This window comes from Vidua chalybeata, chromosome 16 (genome assembly GCF_026979565.1).
Source record: "Vidua chalybeata isolate OUT-0048 chromosome 16, bVidCha1 merged haplotype, whole genome shotgun sequence".
In the NCBI taxonomy this organism is placed as follows: Eukaryota; Metazoa; Chordata; class Aves; order Passeriformes; family Viduidae; genus Vidua; species Vidua chalybeata.
This window is the reverse complement of record NC_071545.1, coordinates 13,267,769-13,287,881: the sequence shown is the minus strand read 5'-3', so window position 1 is coordinate 13,287,881 and position 20,113 is coordinate 13,267,769. Positions and strand designations below refer to the sequence as shown.

At 48.7% G+C, this 20,113-nt stretch overlaps 1 protein-coding gene across 5 annotated transcripts in view; it reads left to right on the top strand.

Moving 5' to 3' along the window:
- RNF216 (ring finger protein 216) overlaps positions 1–19,643 on the top strand; it is a 76,703-nt gene extending 57,060 nt beyond the window's left edge. For all 5 annotated transcript variants that reach the window (XM_053957727.1, XM_053957724.1, XM_053957725.1 and 2 more), the window contains 4 exons: positions 5,233–5,330; positions 7,667–7,889; positions 15,664–15,733; positions 16,190–19,643. In XM_053957727.1, coding sequence (XP_053813702.1) covers positions 5,233–5,330; positions 7,667–7,889; positions 15,664–15,733; positions 16,190–16,509 — 711 coding nt within the window. In that variant the 3' untranslated portion in view covers positions 16,510–19,643. The remainder of the gene's footprint in view (positions 1–5,232; positions 5,331–7,666; positions 7,890–15,663; positions 15,734–16,189) is intronic.
- Positions 19,644–20,113: the final 470 nt, after the last annotated feature.

The following is a 20,113-nucleotide window of genomic DNA, read 5'->3' as shown; positions in this document are numbered from 1 at the left end:
CCCAGCCCCTTGATCCTTGCTCCATCACCCATCCAAAGCATGGCATTCCTTTCTCTACCCTGCCTGGATTTTGTGTTTGGGCTTGGTACCTGCTGCCCATCATGCCCGTTGTGTGCAGCTCCAGGACCGGAATATTGCCACAGCAATTCATGCTGGAAGGAGCTTTCCCTGCACTGGGCACTCAGGGATCTGTGGAGCTGGGGTCACCCCTCCTCCCTGTGCTGGGTGTTTGTGCATCTCTAAAGCGGGGTCTCTTACCCAAATGGATTGTCTTGGGCTGGATTATAGCCTCTTTATCCCAGCTTAACATATAGGAAATCCCAGAAACAGCCCTGAAGGACTCTGTTCATGAGAGCTTATCCATGCTTAACGGTTGTATTCATTTAGCCACTTCTGCATCAATTTTTAGTTAAAGTCGGTGCAGCTTTATGGACAGTGAAACTGTGGGGAGGAAGACTCTGTGGTTCATTACTTTCCCATTTACTCATCTGGCTGGGAATTGCAGCTCTTTAATTAAAGCAGCACAGTACGGGCTGGCCCTGAGGTGCTGTTCTGAGGCACTTGCATTCCCATCTGCTTTTGGGTAAAGCTCGGCCTGTTTGGGGTCAGCCTGTGCTATTGCACGTCCAAGAGCAGGAGGAAGCAGCGAATCAATCGCTGGGGCTCTGTCCCAGGCTGCCTCACCTCCCTCCAGCCAACATCCCACGTGTGCCATGGGCAGAGGCCGCTGGAGCGTGCACCTCGCCCTTCCTGGGGGATGCAGGGAATGGCGGCGGCACAAGGATTTAATTACCCAGCATGTGGAGGGCTGAGGGGAGCTCAGAGCCACCGCTGGGAGAGGAGGGCGGTGACGACAGCCGGGGCTGTTGCCTGTTGTTCTTTAAGTCGAGTTTCCCCCACCCTCTCTGCGTTCTGCTCAGTCAGTAAATGGCTCCGTGTAAACTCCTACGGCACAAGCGGGCACGCGGGAATGCCGTGGGCAGTCGGGCTGGGATCTGTGTGGATCATCTGATGTTTTTGTCCATGTGGCATTTGTTTAGGTTGCAACCGGGAAAAGTGATTTCTGTTACTGACTGTGGCCAAGAGAATGTGGAGACTGGCAAGGAAAAGTTGATTACTTGGGATTTTTGCCCCCCCCACAATGAGTGGGATGGACTTCAGAGAGTTATTTTTAGTTGATGATAGAGTGGGGGGAAAAAAGTCTAGGCTGCGTTTAAAACTGTAGCATCCATTGGAAGTACCAGCAGAAGTGCTGAGGAAGGTGCTAAATTCATCAAAAACACTCCCTGCCACCTTCATTAGGTGCTGGGACAATTAACAAGGGTATTGAAGGGTTGTGCTCCCACACTGAGAGCAAAGTGTCCACCCTTGGCCAGGCTGGCCCTGAGCACAGAAAGCTGCACATCCACCACTGACCCTGGGAACAAAGGATCCTCCTGAACCCAAACATGTTTGTGCTAATGCCGGCCGCTTCCTGGCGGGCAGCGGGAGGAAGCGGAGCCACTGCCTCTAACAGATGTACAGTGAGGAGATTACAGGGTGTGATTAAACACCCCCTCCATCACATCCTCCCTCGGCCGAGCAGCAGTCATGGACTGTCCCAGGCTGCCTGCCAAGCTGGGGCAGATGTAACAGGCAGTAGATTCTTAATAATCTCCTGTCTCCGTGCCTGGTTTGGAGCTGTTTCCTAATGCCAAGACTTCTTCAGCACCTAAAGTGTGAGCTGCCTTAGCTGTACCTGTCTGTGAGGAGGAGTGGGCTGGGGGAAGGCAGGAGAAAACATGGTATTCAGTGTCCAGAAATGATGCACTCAGCTGAAGTGCTGTTAAAACTAAAGCACGAGTGCTGTACCTGAGTACAGCAGGGTTTGCTAAGGGACCAAGTGCTGAAGTGATGGCTTTCTCCTCGAGCCAGGTCTTAGGAGCTCTCAGAGAACCTATCACACCCGAGATAGCCCAGCTACCCTGAATGGCTTAAAATTAGCAGGATGGCTTCTGAGGTAGTGTTGGAAACAGAAAAAGGTTTAATAAAAGACAAAATAACAAAGCTCTTACAGAGAAAAACTGAGCCAGTGGCAAGAGGTTCTTGCTCCTGCTAAAACACCCCACAAAAGCCATTATTTCTTTTGTTCTCTTCTTTTTCTAGTGAATTACCTTGGCAGGACCTCTTGGCCTCTGTCCAGTCGACCAGCCCCAGGTCTGAGGTGAAGTCCAAAAGGACCTGTGAGGTGTCTTTGTACCAAACTGGGAGAGAAACTTCTGTGCCTTTTGCCTTTTTAAGCAGACAAAGAATAATTTAGTCACTTCATCAACAGGGGGCACATTCCTACACTGAAGAAGTTGGGAAGGATCTTTATTTTGGTGGACTGAGTTGCTTTTTGGCCACTACACTTGGAGTAGATGATTTCAGGACTGGGAAGGACTTGTTCCCTCTTTGTGGGTTTATGTGGTGCCTTATATTGCTGTAGCCAGTCTTGGTGCCTTGTGCTGCTCCTCTCATGGAAATAATCTAGGTTGGTTGCAAAAAATGAGCTGTTCTACTGCATGTTTAGGTTAATTAATATGGTAATGGGAGAGTATCTTCCATTCTCAAACAAAGGGTTGGTTTTGAAGTAGAAGAACCTTGGTGGAAATTGTAGAGTTCAGAATTGTCATTGAATGACAAAGCCCTCATCAGTGGGTTGGGTTTGACTCAGTAGAAATTTAAAAAGGTCATTTTTCTTGGGCAAGGGCTGTGATCTCAGTTGTGGTACCAGAGCAGTAGCTGTTGTCTGAATGGGCTTCCTCCCCAGTTCTGTGTGAAGGGATCAAACAATGTGCCATTGTTTTTTGGGTAGAATAAGGGGGAAAATCACAACAGGTTCTGCTAATGACACGTGTGTGGTGCATATTCCCAAGCCTCCCACGGAGAGGACATTGCTCAGTCAGAGGCAGCACCAGGTGACACTCGGGAGTCAGGAAGCCACAGGACTGTCCCCTTCATGGGGTGCATTGGCACAGGCCCAGCTGCCTGTGGGTTTGCAGCTCCTTGAGGACAGCACAGCTTGGGAGGGATCCCAGAAATGTGCACAGCTGCGGTGGCACCCGCTGTGCCGCCGTCACACGGGGAACCGGACACCTCCTGTGGTGCCATCCCAGGAATCTGCGTGGCCATGCCTCTTCCCTTTCTCCTTGCCTGCACAGAAATCCCTTTTCCTGAGTGCAGGAGACAACTGTTTGGCAAATAACAGCAGCCTGGGCTCCAGGGAGAGCATTGTTTCCAATAGCCACCAGGCTGGAGGCAGGAGCAGAAGGGAATGACTTGGGATGAGGGTCTAAGTGGCACCATCTGCTTCAGAAGGGCATCGTTTGGGCAGCAGAAGAGGCTCCTGGAGTTAAGTAATTGGGAATAGCAGGCTCCTGGCTGGAAAATGTGCCAGCCCTCCTGGCAAAAAGCTGTTAAATCTCTGTTGCTGACGTGTGGAAGCAGTTCCGTGTAACAGGGCTCCAAAGGCTCTTTTTAACCCTTGGTGTGCATATAAAAAAAAACAACCTGGGGCACTTTTGATCTTGGAAGGGCATGTGGCCAGGTGTTGGGAATAAAGGGGAAGGTGGGTCCTCATGGAGGTATGTGAACAGCTTCCAGTCTGATCCTCCTGTGCTGCCAACAGCCAGATGTGGCCTGCCAAAAATGCACACAAAATGGTGCCTGTTTTAACAGCTTTAGCAGGAAAACACAGGGTGTGATGAAAGATTCATGAGAATCAATAGAAACTGAGGCATTTACTGCCCCTTAAAACCAGTGCCTGCCTGCCAAGGGGTGCATTTGCAAGGTGAGTGATCACAAAATGCTCTGCTGGCTTTTGGGATGCAGTCACATGCTCGCTCCAGCCCTTACCCCGCTGTCTGCAAACACGTCCGGCTCAGCAGCCAGGCCCAGGAGCCTTTCATTCTCCAGATGAAAGCATGAGCAGTTGGGCATCTCCCAACGAGCACAGATACAAACAAGGCCCCATTTTGCATCCCCCCTCCTAGGGTGGCTTCCTTGGAAGCTTTGGCCTTCATCCTGTTTGTCTGATTCATGATCAAAAGAGTGTTGCTGCCTACGTGTGTCTTGAAGCATTTTCTTCTTTCATATCTCACATAAACGTCCAATTTCTTCATTAAAATAAAATGAAGGTAAATGCAATCAAGTAAGATTTGTCTCTGCAGTATTTTGCTGATAGTGAGGCCAGGGCTGGGCAAAGCTCTTTTGGGACCTTTTCTGGTTTGCAGGGGGAAAGGATGCTGCATGGCCAGATGGGTTTTCCTGCCAGGGGGAAGGTTGGATCTAAGAGTCCAAGCCCCAGCCATCCTGAAGATGAAACAGTTGGATCATAAAACTTGTATTTTTTTCAAGTCTGATCTGAATGTTTTTTAATCTTCCTCAAATTAAAGGAAAATCTCTTGTTTGACCCAAAACAAAATTGTTTTCTTTGGCCAGCCAACTGAAAAAATCAGCTCTGTCCCCAGTGTTGGTCCAAGTCCCTTCCCAGTTGTGCCTCCACAGCAGTCCTGCTCCATGCAACTTTACCAGTCCTGGATTAGAGCCTTTTTAGCAATTCTCTTGCTAAAGAATTTGCAACAAGAGAGTTCAGCCACTTGCTCTAAGTTTAGTCCAGCTATTCTGGTTTAGTTTGTAAATATTTGTTCATATTCCACCTTGGTTTTATGGATGTTTGTCCATATCCTGTGTTTTTCAGCTGTTTAATCATTTCTTTTGTGAGATTTTGCAAAACAATATTTATTTATATATATATTTGCTTGTGTGCCTGGTGAAGCTGAGATTTTGATGTAACTGCAGAGTTTCCATCAATGGTGGAATTAGAAGCCCTTTATATGAGGGTGAAGGATTTTGGTCAGAAAACAGATGAACTTGATGTCCTTTGGCACCACATTTTTACCTCTGCAGTCTCCTCTGGGTTGTGACTGGTGAGCCTGGTAGCTGTCTCGTGAGTTTTAGGTGATTAGGATTTATGGATTCATTTTATATCTATTTTCTTGTGCCTTGGAAAGACCTTTGGCTGCCATTATCTGTGGCCTTTGGTCTCCAACAGAGGACAAACCTGCAGCCACTGTAGCATCCTGCCAGCCCCACCCTCACCTGAGAACCTGCAGCTTGATGGGGGAATTTTTACAGTTCTTAAAGCTGTTAGTGGTGTGCTGGGTGATTTTTTTTTTTTTTTCTTCCTTTAATGTTTGTTATCCTCCTCAGGAGACTTGTCGGAAGTGCCAGGGGCTGTGGAAGGAGCACATGAATCTCACCTGCGAGCAGCTGGCTGAGAAGGATGACATCAAATACAGGACATCCATGTAAGTGAAACTCCACAGCCAGGGGAAAACAGGGAGGTGGGTGAACTGGGAATCACAGGACACTGTCCCTCAGTTTCTGCTGGCTGTCACTGCCTTCCCCAGGAAGGTCCCAGGGATGGCAGAGCTGAGGGATCAGACAGCTCCCAGGATGGGATTTCTGTCTGTGAAAGATCCTTGACAGCAGATCCAGCTGGTAATTTGAGAACGTGGGAAAGTTGTCACCAGCCCAGCCTGCTCCTCTGGCTGGCCCAGTGTCTGCAGGCTGGCACCTGGTCCTTCTCCGAGGTGAGAAACCCCCATTAGCATTGCTGGGGGGAGAAGGGAGGTGGTGTATGGAGGCAGAGGAGTGGATTGAGTCACAGTAGGTCGTTACTACCCTTTGAAAATCTGGAGTGGAGACTGCACTGTTTGCTCAGCTGCTGCTTTGTGGGAGAGGATGTGTTTTCCTCCCGAAGCTTTTGCCTGTTTCTAACCAGTTTGTAGGAATTGTTACAAAGTACAGTCACATTTTGAAATATGCAGATGTAAATCCCGACTGTTACCCTAAAATCTTTTGCAGTTTGATTTCTCTCTTATCTACAGTAAATGACAAAATCTTCTGCCTTGAGGAAACAAGGGAATTTTCATCCATGGAGCTAAATGTCTGGTGCAACCAAGTGGGATTTGCCCAATTGCCCAATCCCTTCCTCTCTGATTTAGAGTCTGTCTGGCATGAGTAGAGGTTGGAAAGCTCCACCACTGGGATTTGAATGACTCTTGCTTGCTCATCCCACAGTCCCTAATTCAGAAGAAAATCTTTACAGATTTGACTTTTTTTCTCTGCTGATCCTTTCCCTATAGGAAAGAGGGTTGAGAGGGAGGAGGAATGAGTTGTCATGTCCCTAATAAGGAAAAATATACCAGTTTCAAAACCTTCAGCAGATTGTGTCTGTGGATAGATAAGTCTAACTGCCTGATACAATAAAAACTTCCTTTTGAAACCCTGCATAAGGAAAGGGAAGCCCAGCTGGAGTTCAGGCTAAACTTCCTGCCTTGCTCAAAGTTTCCAAAAAAAAATCTGCATTGACAGCATCCTGTTGAGTGGCAGAGGGAAGAGCAGCTGCAGCTCCAAGGAAAGTCACTCTCAAGTTGGGTTTTTGTGCCTATTCTTAGCACATCTCCACGTGCTTGGGTGCAGGTCATGCTGGGTATAACTCTGTGGGAACCTTGGGTGTCTGCAAGGCTGGGAAGTTCCCACCTCACCATTCCCTGCTCCTCTGGTTGTGCTGATGGAGCAGTTTGTGGGGCTGTGCTGTAGCCTGGTTCACTGCTGTATTCCTCAAAAATACCTCCCTGCCGTCTCCCAAACATTTGTTAACTTTGCAGATGCACTGAAGCAGCTGGGTGGAGATGCCTGGCTAAGGATGATCCTTGCCCACTGTCAGAAGAATTGTGCTTCCCTCCATGAAAACACGCTGGCTTTGCTCTGCTGTCATCAAATTTCACTTCTAGGTTGTGAATTAAAGTGTAACGTGATCTCCAGCGGTCAGAAAATGGACCCTCAGGATAATTTATATTCTTAAGTCTTTTAATTAAATGACCAAGCCTTCCTTCATTTCTGTGCCAAAATAGTCTTGCTGTGAGCTGAGCCTGTGCTGGTGCGTGTCTCGCTGCCAGGGTGTCCCTTGGGAACAAGGATTGAGCTTTGTCCTGGATTCCCACTTGTGCTCTGTTAGATGAAAAAAACATTTCTTAAACCTAAAGCAATAACCTCTGCAAAACGTATGTAGGGAATCTTAGAGAAAAGATAACGCCTCTGTTGGGAAACGTGATTATTTTTCAGTTACTGATTTTAATTTAACAAACACTAAATAAATCTGGAGCATAGCAGCCAGGCTTAGAAAAGAAATACATGGTCATGGCAACTTTGTAGCCAGAGCAACGGGCAAACATTAAAGCTAGAGGTGACAGCCAAATGTTTGCTTTTCCTGAGCTTTATCTCCTTGGCTGTATTTTCCTTCAGCCAACTCAAGCATCCATGTGCCTTTTGGCCCTTGAACTTGCATTTCAAATTCCTCCCAAGCCAGAGGCTGGTGCTTTGGCTCTCGTGGAAACCAGCATCAGGGCTGCAGCATGCAGCCAGTGATTGACTTTTTTTAACTTATTTTGTTCTTGAGTTGTCGTGGGCTGGCTCCAAGTGGAGCTGAGCCCAGACCTCCTTGGAACAGCAGCAGACTTGGGGCTGGAATCGGAGCAAAGAGGAGGGGGTTAAAGCCTTGCTGGGGTAGTGTAACAGTAATTTTATCACAGGCTGGTGAGTGCAAACACCCCTTTGCTAATTCTCCCTGGTCTTGCAGAGAGGAGAAGATGACAGCTGCCCGGATTAGGAAATGCCACAAGTGTGGGACGGGCCTGATTAAGTCGGAGGGCTGTAACCGCATGTCGTGCCGCTGCGGCGCCCAGATGTGCTACCTGTGCCGGGCTGCCATCAACGGCTACGACCACTTCTGCCAGCACCCCCGCTCTCCTGGGGCACCCTGCCAGGACTGTGCCAAGTGCTCCCTATGGACAGACCCCACAGTAAGTAACAAAGGATTTTTGTGAATGATTCTCACCCCAGTTTCAATCACTGTCCACACAGCGCTTTGCAATACACACATTCCACCGGGAGAAAATGGTTTCTGCCAGCACAACTTTTACCTTTCCCAAGGCAGCTAAAACATCACACTGGGATTCTGCAACAGCACAGAGTCACATCTGACCACAGATTGGAGGGAGCTGGTGTTGCTTTAGGGAAAATCAGCTCCTTTCAGATGAGGTCTTTGGCTGGAAGTGCTCTGAGTGCTGTTCTGGAGAGTGAGGCTGGTAGGGAGCAAGTGCTGGCACCAAGCACGGTAGCCAGCACTGGGATTATTGGGACTCACTCCTATTTTTGCAGCTGAGATGGTGTTGGCATGGCTTGGCATTTGGAGGCAAGGAGAATTGTGGTTTGGTGCCCAGGTGAGCTGACTGCTGGCTGTGAATCCTGTCACAGAGATGGACCCATCAGAAAACTGCCTGCAAGCCCAGAGTTGTAGTTGGGTCCATTCTCAGGGCTGTTATCAACAGCTGCAGAGAGAGAGCTGAAGTGTGGAGTGAGCTGGGAGGGAAGCTGTAGTAATTTAATACAGCTCCTATCTGTGACAGGCTTGGGAAAACTTGCTGCAGCAAGTCAGTTTCTGTAAATAGAGGTCTTCAATACTGTAAATCCAGGAGTGTTGGAAGGAGCAGGAGTTGAATTTCTTGAGCCGTAGAGCAACATGAATGTGGATCTGCCTTCCCAGGGCTTGCCTGAACTTCCTTTTTCCTAGTGATTCTTTGTCTTGGGTTTCTGCAGCTTTCCAGGCTGTTCCCAGCCCCCCTGTCTGCAGGGAATGTGCACAATCCTGCATCTGCACAGAGCCAGGGAAAAGCCATTCTAAATCTCTCCCTTCTACCTCCAGGCTCTTGGGGATCTCCCAGCAATGTCACAATCAGAATAAGCTTCCAAGTCTTCTGCTTGCCTGCTTTTATTCCCTGAATTATCCTGTCATTGTGAGCTGTTAAACTACACACAGCCACCTCCTTGCAGGCACCCCTGTAGTGTTTCTGACACCTGGCTCTGAGTTTCTTGGATTCCTGTCCCACTCCTTTTCCAGCAGGATGCGATTTGGGGCTCGTCAGCGCTGGCATCCCTTGTTCCTGTCAGGCTGCTGATTGTGCTGGGGGATGGCATTTGTTCAGAGCCAGAGAAAACATGAGGCCTCTCAAAAAAGCTCGTACTGTACTTTCAAATAAATAAATAAATAAGCAGCACAAAGAGGCCACTGTCACCAGACCCTTTCCACCTCTCTAATTAACCAATGTTGTGGCAAAGAAAAATTTCCCACTGTCAGCACAGAGCTGGCACTGCCTGTTCTTTTATTATTTAATTCTTTTTTGGATGATGGAGTGCTGGTGGGCTGGGGAGGTGAAGCTGGGTGACTGTCCTTGCTGCAGTGCAAAGGGTAGCAGAAAACTCAGCTGTTGGCTTGAAGCTGCAGTGATGGTGGGTACCTGTGTGCATGGTCCTCCCTCATAAGGGACTTAGGGACACCAACCCAACCCTTCCAGGGTGATCTGTGCTCTCATATGGGACGTGGAAACAGGAGTTAGCCTGGTAGATGTAAAGAGGAGAACGGAATTTGAGTCTTGACATGGAGATTTGAAAGAGCGGAATACCATTGCATCAGTAGTGTTCTGTCCTTTGCTGGGGATAACATCCATCCAAGGCATGACTTTGAAAGATCTGGTTTGAGTCTAAATTCCTATTATTTACAGCAAAATTCAGGTTTCTGTAAAATAGGAAACCTTTGTTCTTTTACAAATGTTTAGTGTTTTCCCAGTCTGAAACAATTCTTGTGAAAGTATAAGTAAACCTATTCATTAGCTTGGGTTAAAAACAAATTAAAGGCAGTCCTCTAGGAATGGCAGCATCTGTTAGTCTTTGTCTCAAATGATCTTGAGAGAGTAAAGCAGAGGCTTCAAAATTTCCCATAATTAAAGGTTAGTTAAAATTTTGTCCCTAAGCTGTAATCAGGCTGGAGTCTGATTTAAAAGTATCAGTGCAATATTTGCTGGCTCTGAGACAAGCTGCAGTCCTGCTGTGGTGAGCAGCTTCCAGGAGGGGCAGGCAGGAATTGTTTCATCCCTGCATTTTTTTCTGGAGTTAATTGGTGCCCTGCACCCCTGTAGGAGGTGCCAGGAGCCCTTCCCAGGATGCTGCTTGGCCAAAAGTCCTTGTGTCCCCCAGTCCATGTGGGCTCTGCTCTGCAGGAGGGGCTGATGCAACATTGCCAGAGACAAAGCTCAGGAGGGAGCAGTGGGAATAAAGCTGTTAGAAAGCATCCAGAGGAGAGATGGAGAGCCTTGAGGGGAAGCTGTCTGAGGAGTGGTTGAGACTATTTGGTTTGTTCAGCTGGAGAAGAGGAGACTGAGGGGAGATTCATTGGGGGCTGCAGCTCCTCCTGAGGGGCAGCTCCAATCTCTGCTCCCTGTGAGCAGGGACAGGACCCAAGGGAATGGCTGAAGCTGTGTCAGGGAGGTTTAGGTTGGATATCAAGAGAAAATTCTTCCCCCAGAGGGTGCTGGGGCACTGAACAGGCTCCCCAGGGAATGGTCACAGCCCGAAAGCTGCCAGAGCTCCTGGAGCATTTGGACAACACCAGGCACAGGGGGGGATTGATGGGTGTCCTGTGCAGAGCCACAAGTTGGACTTGATGATAATTGTGGATCCCTCCCAACTCGGAACACTTTATGGTTCTACAAATTGGCTCTGGGATGCAGGGGCTGTGTTTACCCTGATTTCTAAATATCTGCAGCAAACCTCAGGCTGCTTGTGTGAATTTCATCCAGTTTTTACATATCTTGGGATGCAATGGGAATAATGCATTCTGGCTCTTTTGGTAAACCAGGTTCTGCTCTCAAACACATTATTTTGAATTTAATACTCATCTTTGGGCTATCAGTAATATTGCACAGAGACTTTTTTTGGCTTTAAAGTTTTAAGATGTTTTCAGTAAACTCTTAAAACCCTCCCAAAGGCCCATCGTTAAAGTTCAAAGCAGAAGACTAATCATCATGAGGTGTTTGCAATTATCCCCCCTTCTGGTGTTATAAAAAGATGATGTCAAGAGAAGGCTGTGTAAAACTTCAAATGCATCAAGGAAATGCATGAAGTGCACAGTGCTGCCTTTTAGGATTTGGAAATGGGGAGGGGGGGAAGCTCCCCTAAATTTAGGATGTGGAGTTTCTGGTGGGTTTGGGGATTTTTTTAACTGCTATAAAATGCCTCAATCATAAGCATATGGTTAATCCAGGGGAATTCACAGAAAGCCATCGATACGGAATGCCTGTTGCTAAAATAACTCTGCATTTCTTGAACGCCGGCGTGTGCTTCATCCCCATCCCGGCCCCCCTTTTCCTGCAGCACTGCGGATGCCCTGTTCCAGTTACAACACAGCCTGCTTTTATCCCTGCTTCCTGCTGCATGGAGGAGCACGCTGGAGACAGCCGATGCCTGCTCTTGCTCAGGCTCTCCGCAGCTGATCTGGGAATGATTTGAAACAAAACCCCTTAGTCCTTTGGAAGCCTCCGTCGCGAAAAATCATTTCAAGTTTATTAGGAACGGCTGCGGCCACACGTACGTGGAAAAAAGAAAGCAGTAAAGAGGCAGAAAGGGGGAGGCAGTGGTGCTGAAGCACTTTCTAAAGTAGGGGAGGAGTTGCAGAGCCCAGAAATAGGCACCAGGACTCTTGTTTTCCCTCTTTTCAGGAGGCGGCAGCCGCTTCCCGGTGACACTTAATAATTAAAGATAACGAGAAGCGCTGGAGATAAAAACAGAGCTTTCAAAAGCTCCCTGGTTGGCACTTTTGTTCTGGGCAGAGGAGGTTTTATTTGGGGGGAGGTTGTCTTTGTGTGACTTGCTGAGCTTTTATCTCCTTTGCTGCTGTATTTTCTCATTCCCAAGGGCAGTTTGTTTCTCCAGCAGCTTTTTCTGCTTGTGGCAGGGCCCTGTGTGGATGCTGGATGAGGCTCCTCTGCAGCAGCATTGTTGTATCAGGCCTCCCTGCCATGAAAAGGTGCCTCTCTTAGCAACCCAGCCCCGCTCCTCGCTAATCCATCCACAGGCCGAGCCATCCGTTCTGCCGTGATTGGCTCCGTGCTCGCTGCATTCCCTGGATTCAGTGGCAGAGGGCTGAAAGGAAAAGCTTCCTCCATGCCGAGAGAGCCTTTCCCAGGTGGGGGATGGCAAGGGCAGGCTCCCACGCTGGCCAGGGATGAGCATTTGTTTTCCTTGCCTACAGGATGGGATGAACAGAGCATCCCACTGCTGGGTCTGGGGCAAAGCTTGGTCCTGTTTTGTCACTTGAAAACACAGCTCCTGCTGATGACCACGTCTGCTTTCTGCAGATAAAAAGTGTGAATGCATCTCAGAGATCCTTTGCATTTTCCTCTTGGCCACCTCCCTTCTCCCGTGCTGCAGCAGAGTGTGGGGAAGGGCCACGTTGTAGCATTGCCCTGCATTTCCTCTCTGGCAAAAAAGCCAAGTTGCATCTTTGCTCCAAAAAACTGCCCAGTGCTGAGACCTCTCCCCAGGGTTGGGAGGTTGCTTTTTTCCTTTTTTCTTCTTTATTTCTTTTTTTGTTTTTTGTCTTGCTGTAGGCAAGGCAGCTGACAGGAAGATGACTGTTAACTTGACAAGATAAATGCCTTCAATCCACACAGCCTGTGAACAGGCCATTAAAATTATAATCTAATCCTTTATTAAGGGACTTGAACCCGCTCAGGGAAACGGACACAAGAAGCTTTTGAAATCCTTCTGCAGCCTCCACCCCATGTGATGTTAAAAGGTTTCTCACCACAAAACCAGCCATAAGTGTGCTAATGAAATCTTAATTTTCGGTGTGGGTGCTTTACCCCTCGATGAATCTGTCATCTTTCTAATTACTGTGGTATTAAAAAACAGCCTTTGCTTCCAAAGAATTAGAAGTGTTTTGCAAGATTCACTAAAATAGCACCAGGACTTATTTGTTGGTTTGGGTTTTTTTTAATTCTGACCTGCACAATATGTATTAGGCAGAACTTGTGGCATCAGCTTTCTTTCAGAACATCCTAAAATTATCTTGCTGTTTACATATCATCAATTCTTTTGTTCTATCTGGGATGTGGATCTTTTGTAAATACTGCAGGTATTGAACAGTGCTGTGTATTCATCACTTGCCAAATTTAATATCAGTCTCTTAAGTAGGAAGGTGCTTGTTGTGCAGTGTATTTTTTTTTGTTCTTTTGATATTAATGGATACCAGTCTTTCAGAAATACTGGTGCAAAAAAAAAAATTCTAAGCTAAGTCTTGGTATGTGAGATAAAGTGTAAGCACTTCTTAACCTTCCAGTGGGAAAATAAATTTTTATCAGCAGAGAAGCAACAGGGCTGATAAGTTCTGTTCTTGGAGATGTGGTTTGTTGTGGCTCTGCTGTGATTTGTGGTTTCAGAACTAGTCAGAAACTCATCATCCTGATCCAGGTCTGCTCCTGGCAGATTTTTGCATCCAGGGTGTGCTGTGAGCTGTGCCTCTCTTGCAAGCCCCGAGGGGATGGAGCTGAGTGGGGGTCTGTGGCTGCTGCAATTTGGGGGATGTGTTTTATGTTGTCCTGGGGAGCTCTGGGGGTCACTTTGGAGGTCTGGCAGATGGGGTTGGCCGTTCCCCGTTCCCCTGGAGCCGCGGTAATCGAATCCAGCAGCACCTTGGGCCAGTGCAGCTGGCTCCAGCCCCGGGGCAGATGGATGTGTCCAGCCCCATTAGAGGGAGGTCAGCTGCAGTTTAAACTGGGAGGCTGGAGCAGCCCTGGCTGCAGAAGGGTCTGGTGAAGTTGTCTTTGATGTGTCCAGGACTGAGCGGAGCTGCAGCGTCCGGGGTGGTGACAGGAAGGGGGTGTCCCTGGGAAGCACCACTTCACAGGATTAATCATAGATTTTCGTTGGAAAGGACTTGAAAGCTCATCCAGCTTCACCTTCTGCCCCGGGCAGGGACACCTTCCACTATCCCAGGTTACTCCAAGCCCTGTCCAACCTGGCCTTGGACACTTCCAGGGATCCAGGGGCAGCCACAGCTGCTCTGAGCACCCGGTGCCAGGGCCTCCTCCCCCTCCCAGGGAAGACTTTACTCTGTAATCACAGAACTAATAAAAGCATTTTGTTCAGTTAAAGGGCACATTTCTAGGCTTTAAGGTAAGGTTTATCCTTTGTGTAAGGAAAGAAGATACTGGGTGATCTTGCTCAGCTGAACTTAAAATATATTTCTTGTCACATAAACCTTCAGGTGCATCTTCTCCAGTAAGTGGCAATAAAATGGGAGTGGTGGCTGTATCCATTTTCAACAGCATTGCAAAATATTGTCTGAGAAGGGGAAAAAAAAATCAAGTCTTAAAGCTTGAAACCAAGCTTTGAGAGTGCTGCTGGGGCAGCTAAAGAGCAGGGGATGTTTGGTTGCCTGTGGAGCATGCCCAGATGATTTTCCAGCCAGGAATACTGATATTTGGGGGGTAGTTAAGCATTCCATATAGGCTCAGAAGAGCCATTCTTCAGCAGCTTTTGTGGAGATAGATAAGCTGTAATTAACAGCCCATGCAAGCAGCCTGCTTGGGAAAGAGAAAAAAAAAAAGCATGTCCTGGAAAGTCTTAATTTTTAACCATTGACTCACAGAATAATAAAAGGGAGGGAAGTATTGAGTTTTTGGCTTTCTGCACATTAAGATAACTTCAGTCTCCCAGGGAAACCTTATCTGGTGGTGGAGAAGGGGATTTCTCCACAAGCTTCCCAGGCTGTACATGTGCAGGACTGTCAGCTGGGGACTGGGAAGCTTGAAATCATCTCAGTGTAGCTGCATGCACGAAGCATATTTTGGATTTAGTTCCAGAGCACTCTTCAAAATAAGGGTTATTTTTCACGTTAAGAGTGTTCAGGAAAAAATGTATGTATTTTGGCAGTACTGAAATTAGGGTGACTAAAACAAGCAGAGTCTTGTGCTTTGTGGAGTACTTGGGGCTCAGGGTTCCAAACACTGTCCTGGAGGTTTGGTTGCTCTCCCTGAAATCTCCAGGTTTGGTTTCATCCCTACAAACATGCAGAGACTCACCTGAGGCTTCATTGCATCCTTGGATCTCACTGGTGCTCTCTTGAGTTAAGAGAACTGAAGGTGATGAGAGTCAGCAGGACAAATTCAATTTCTGGCTCGTTCTTCTCAGTGAGCAGCAGCCCTGAATATTCTTGCTATAACCTCTAGACAGACATTAAAGAAACATATTTCGATTTATGCCCTTCTCAGAGTTACAGATAAGATCTAAATGGCACCATTTAGCTACTAGAGCCAGGATTTAAGTTGTGTTAATTCCAGCTGTTGGGCCAAAAACTCTACAAGTGCTAGGATAATGTAAATATTTAATAGACTATTGCCATTAAAAAGATTAACAGCTCTTCAGAGGGGTGGAGCTGGGTCGCAGTTCTCTGGTTTCCATCAAGTCAATGAATTTTAGTGCTGATCTCCCTGGAAAGCTGATCCAAGCATCTGGGTCATACTCCACAGAGTGCAGGTTATTTGTGCTGCTGCAGTTCTCCCATCACAGCTTTGCTTTTGGGTAAGTCTAGGCCAGCCCCAAACAAGGACAATTCAGCCAAATTAGTCTCTTTTGGTCTTCCCTGTGAAAACGTGCTGAAAAGGAAGGCAGCATTGAGAGAACAGAAAGCTGCTGCAGCAGGAATTATCCCACTGATTCTTGGTATTCCTTGATTTCTAGGAAGATGATGAGAAGATAATTCATGAGATTCAGAAGGAGGCCGAAGAGGAGCAAAGGAAGAAGAATGGGGGTAAGTCACTGTTGGGATCAGACTGAGGATGATGATGGGACAGCACAGGGTTCCCAGCTCCTGATGGGTCTCTGGACCTGCACTGGCTTCTGTTCCTCCTGGGAGCTGCTCTGTTTATAAAGTGCTGTTGCCTGCAGACTTTTGCTGGGACTGTGAGCAAGCACAAGATTTGTGTCCAGCTCTCACGTGGCACAGGTGTTGTGGAGGTCTCTGAGGGGCAGCAAAACCTGAGCTGTGTCGTGGGGGGCACAGGGGCTGCCCCACATCCCACAGAAGGAAATGTTCCCCCTTTGTGGGGTGGTGTTGGTGAAAGGAGCCAGGCTGGAAAGCTCATGGAGCAGGGGCCAGCAGTGGTGCTGTGGAATGTGCTTGGAATGGGGGATGCTGATGCAAATGTCAGCCCGTGGACTGAGCTCGGTTGTGGGGTGACTGCCCTTTGCTCTCCTCCCCGTGCAGAGAACAGCTTCAAGCGCATCGGCCCTCCCGTGGAGAAGCCCGTGGAGAAAATCCAGAGGATCGAGGTCATCCCCAGGCCGGTTCCTCAGAACTTCCACCAGCCCCGGATGCCCCCGTACCCCTTCGTGCACCCCCCGTTCCCCCTGCCCCCCGTGCGCCCCATGTACAACAACATCCCCCTCAACATCGGCCCCATCCCCGCTCCCTACGTGCCCCCCCTGCCCAACATGAGGGTGAACTTTGACTTTCCCCAGATCAACGTGCAGCTGGAGCACAACCTGCCTATGCACTTTGGCCCTCAGCCCCGGCACCGCTTCTGACCTGCCCCCACAGCACTTGGCGGGGTCACCACAGGGCAAAGCCACCCCATAATGTCACCCCCTCCCCACTCCAGCCCCTCTGGGGTTTAGGCAGCAGCCAGGGGTCTCTGTGTCCCTGCCCTGCACCCTCTCGAGGGCTTCTCCAAACCTTTGCAATCCAACATTTCAACCTGTGCTGCGACAGGGTTTGGTGCTACATTTCCCAGGGGTGGAATCCCCCCCTGAGCTGGGCATCCAGATGTTTTGTTTTGATAAAGCCTGTTCAGGCAGCTGTTGGGAGGAAAAGTGAGACTTTGTAGAACACAGGGATACAGCTGTTCCTTGGGGAATTTCCAAAAATCCTGCCTTCCTGCTGGCCAGAGCAGTCTTGTAGGAAGGGAGGAGACACTTGGCATCCGAGTAAGCATAAGACCTTCAGGAGTGAGGTAACAGGAGGCAGCTGCCCCAGCCTCTTGCCTTTGGTGAGGCTCAGGGCTGGGGTTCTTGTGTTCTCCAGCATCCCTGTATCCTGCTGGCACCTCCCAGCAGAAATAAATTGTTCAAAAGCAAGTTAGTGCAGCATTTTTAGTGTTCCTTCCTCTCCAAGCAGAGCGAGGGGCTGCAGCAGCTGTCCCATTGCTCAGGTCTTGGTATGTCCTGTTTGGGGGTGTTAGGATGTGGCAGGAGATTTGGGCACCCAAATCTTTGGCTGGATTAAACTTGCCCCCTTTGAAGGGCTCAATTTTTCCCTCCAAAAGTGTGTGCCCCTCAGCTTCTGAAACGTGGCCTTTGCTTTGCTGTTCTCATCTGCATCCCAAACCTCCCCCAGCTTCTGGCAGCAGTGCTCAGGCAGCTGTGGAACCACCTGGAGCCAAAGCTGTGCCCTTTATTGCAAAAACTGCCTGGGAGACACCCAGATAGACATGTAGGCAGTGATGTGTCCTGTGGTAGGAAAATTGGGAGTGTTCCCTGTAGCTGCCATGAGCTGGGAGCCCCCCATACCCAAACCCTCACAACCCAATGGGCAGCTGGAGCCTCATGCTGCAGGAAGCTGGCTGCTTCCACAGCACCAAATAACTCATGAAAATGTGTGTGTCAGCTTAATTGGCTTTGGAAAAGTGTGTTAAAAGTTAAACCTGAGTTATTGCTGGGCTTAGAAAGTGAGGGAAAAGCAAAACTTCCTTGTGAGAAGTGGGGGGTGCAGTGCTGGCCTGTGGGAGGAGGGTGGCACGAAGCCCTTTCTCCACATCCCTTGGCTGTGCTGTCTGGTACAGGCCCCATCTAGAAAAGAAAATGGTTGGAGTGGAAAAAAACCCTCTTCCAGGAATGTTGGGCTGGCTTTTAGCAGCCCAGTTGTTTTGTTGTTCTCCAAATGTTTTGTTCTGGCCTTTATCCTGTTCTGTCCTGCTGGGAACTCTCTGGGTGCATTTCCCCTCCTGTCATTCCCCCCTGTATTTCAGCATCCAGGTGTTTTGTGGGTTTATTTGTTTTTTTCAGGTAAAATTCCCTGTCTCCACCTCACAGCTTCTGCCAAAGCCCCACGTGCAGCACTCTGGGACCCCGGATCCCCTCGGGTGTGCAGGGGGCACTGGGCACAGGGTGTCAGTGGGATGCTCCTGGACAGGGGCCTGGGACAGCATCTGGGGACTGTTCTCCCCAGGAAGGTCTCCCAGACTGGAGGACTTCCATGCCTTTTGGAGCTGAGTGTTTTTCCCGTTGCCTGTGGGTCAAACATTCCCTGTGGAGCTCTGGCTCCTCTGTGCTGTGGCCTCTCCAGCATTAATAACCAACTGCTGTTCATGCTGCTGGAATTTTCTATTTTGAATTAGTTCCTGGCAGGGGTCTGGGGGCTGCAGGAGCTTTATCACTTGCTGCTCAGCTGGGCTTTGACCAGGTTTAAATCCTGCCTTGCACCGATTCCTGCAGCAGCCAGGAGCAGGAATCCTGCTGGATTTGGGGAGGGAGAGCTTTGTCACAGCAGCTGCTGAGAAAACACACCCAGGTCAGAAGAAGCAGTGGTGGCTTCCCTCATGGGAAAGGAATCCTGTTTGTTTAATAGCTGAGGTTTTATGGGCTCAGGGGCTGGTTTGGATGAGCCCTCCAGGCTCTCCAAGGCATTTGCCCTTCCTGGTGGGTGCAGGAGGGATCAGGCAGTGGAGGGGAGGCACAGCTCAGCTGCTGAACCAGTGCCCCAAACTAAGAAGGAAAGATGATGGTCATCCAGCAAAAAATGGTGCTCCAGTCCCATCTTTTGGTGCATGTGCAGGGATGTGTGGGCATGGAGGGCTGAGCCCTGGCAGAGGGAAGTGTGGATGTGGAGCAGAGGGGCTGGAGAAGTGTCAGCAGAGGTGGCACGGGGAGGTTGGTGGCTGTGATCCATCGGGGTCACTGCTGCCCTGGCACAGCTGTCATGGGCCTGGAGGATACAGAGGGAAGGAAGGGTTCCCTGGATCCCCTGCCAAAGCCAAGGGCTTATTTGTGCCTAAGAGAGGATAAATCAGTGCCTGGTCAATGCCCAGCACACCCAGCACTGCTCCTTTCCCTGAGGAAATACCCATTGCACCAAAAACTTGCAGCCCAAGCACGTGGCTGCTCCTCCCCTCTAACCCAGGAGATCTCAAGTTGTTTCTGAATTTGTGTTGATTTATTTAAAAAAAAAAAAAAAAAAAAAAAAAAAGAGGGAAAAAACCCAAAACTTACTGAGCCACCCAATCCAGCCTGGACCTGGTCTCTAACTCTTGCATCCCAGTTTCCCTCCTGCCTCACAGTCTTTGGAACCACTTGTTTAAAGGTTTTGAAGGCAACGAGGAGGTTGCTGTGCCCAGGCTGATCCCATAACAGGTACTTCTTACAGCTGATTGCAGTGTCCCATTTACTTGCCTTAAAGGTGGAGAGAGAAACTTAGTATTTGCACTTAGCAAAACGTTGTATTAAAAGAAAAAAAGACCTGTAAAGATGTGCATGTTCTGCAACTTTGTATAACAATAGCTGAAAATAAATAGGTGGTTTATTAAAAAAAAAAAAGGAGAAAAAAACAAAAAAATATTTTTCTTTATATTCTGGTAGTAAACAGTTCTAATATTCTGTGTGTAAAAAGTTCTTGTATTATATTGTAATTTGAATTTTTTGTAAATAAATTTGTGCACTCTGGCTTTCACCTGTGTGCTTTTCTTACAGCCATGACCTTGTCCTCCCATCCTGCCTGTGCCAGCCTGGTGCTGGGACAATGCCAGGGAGTGGGGCCAGATCCCAGCCTGTGCCAGAAGAAGCTCCCCAGGTTGCAATTGACCCTCCTGGAACAGCTTAACCTGTTCCATGTGCTCCCAAGGAGAAACTGGATGGGATAGAAAATGGTGTCCAGTCGCTCCTTTAAATAGAAACCAGGACAGGGGGAAGGCTGAGGGGATTTCCCCTCTTGCTGGAGTGGTGGTGAATGATGGTAAATGCAGAATCCAGCCTTGAGGGGAAAAAAGGAAATGTGTGCTGGCAGCTGGGGAGAGGGGAAGGGGGGAGAGGCCTTCCTGCAGCTCCAGAGCCCCTGCCCTGGGGGGGCACCCACTGGCAGAGCTGCCTGCTCCCCTGGCTGGGTGTCACAGTCTGGTGTCACAGCCAGGTTTGTGCACAC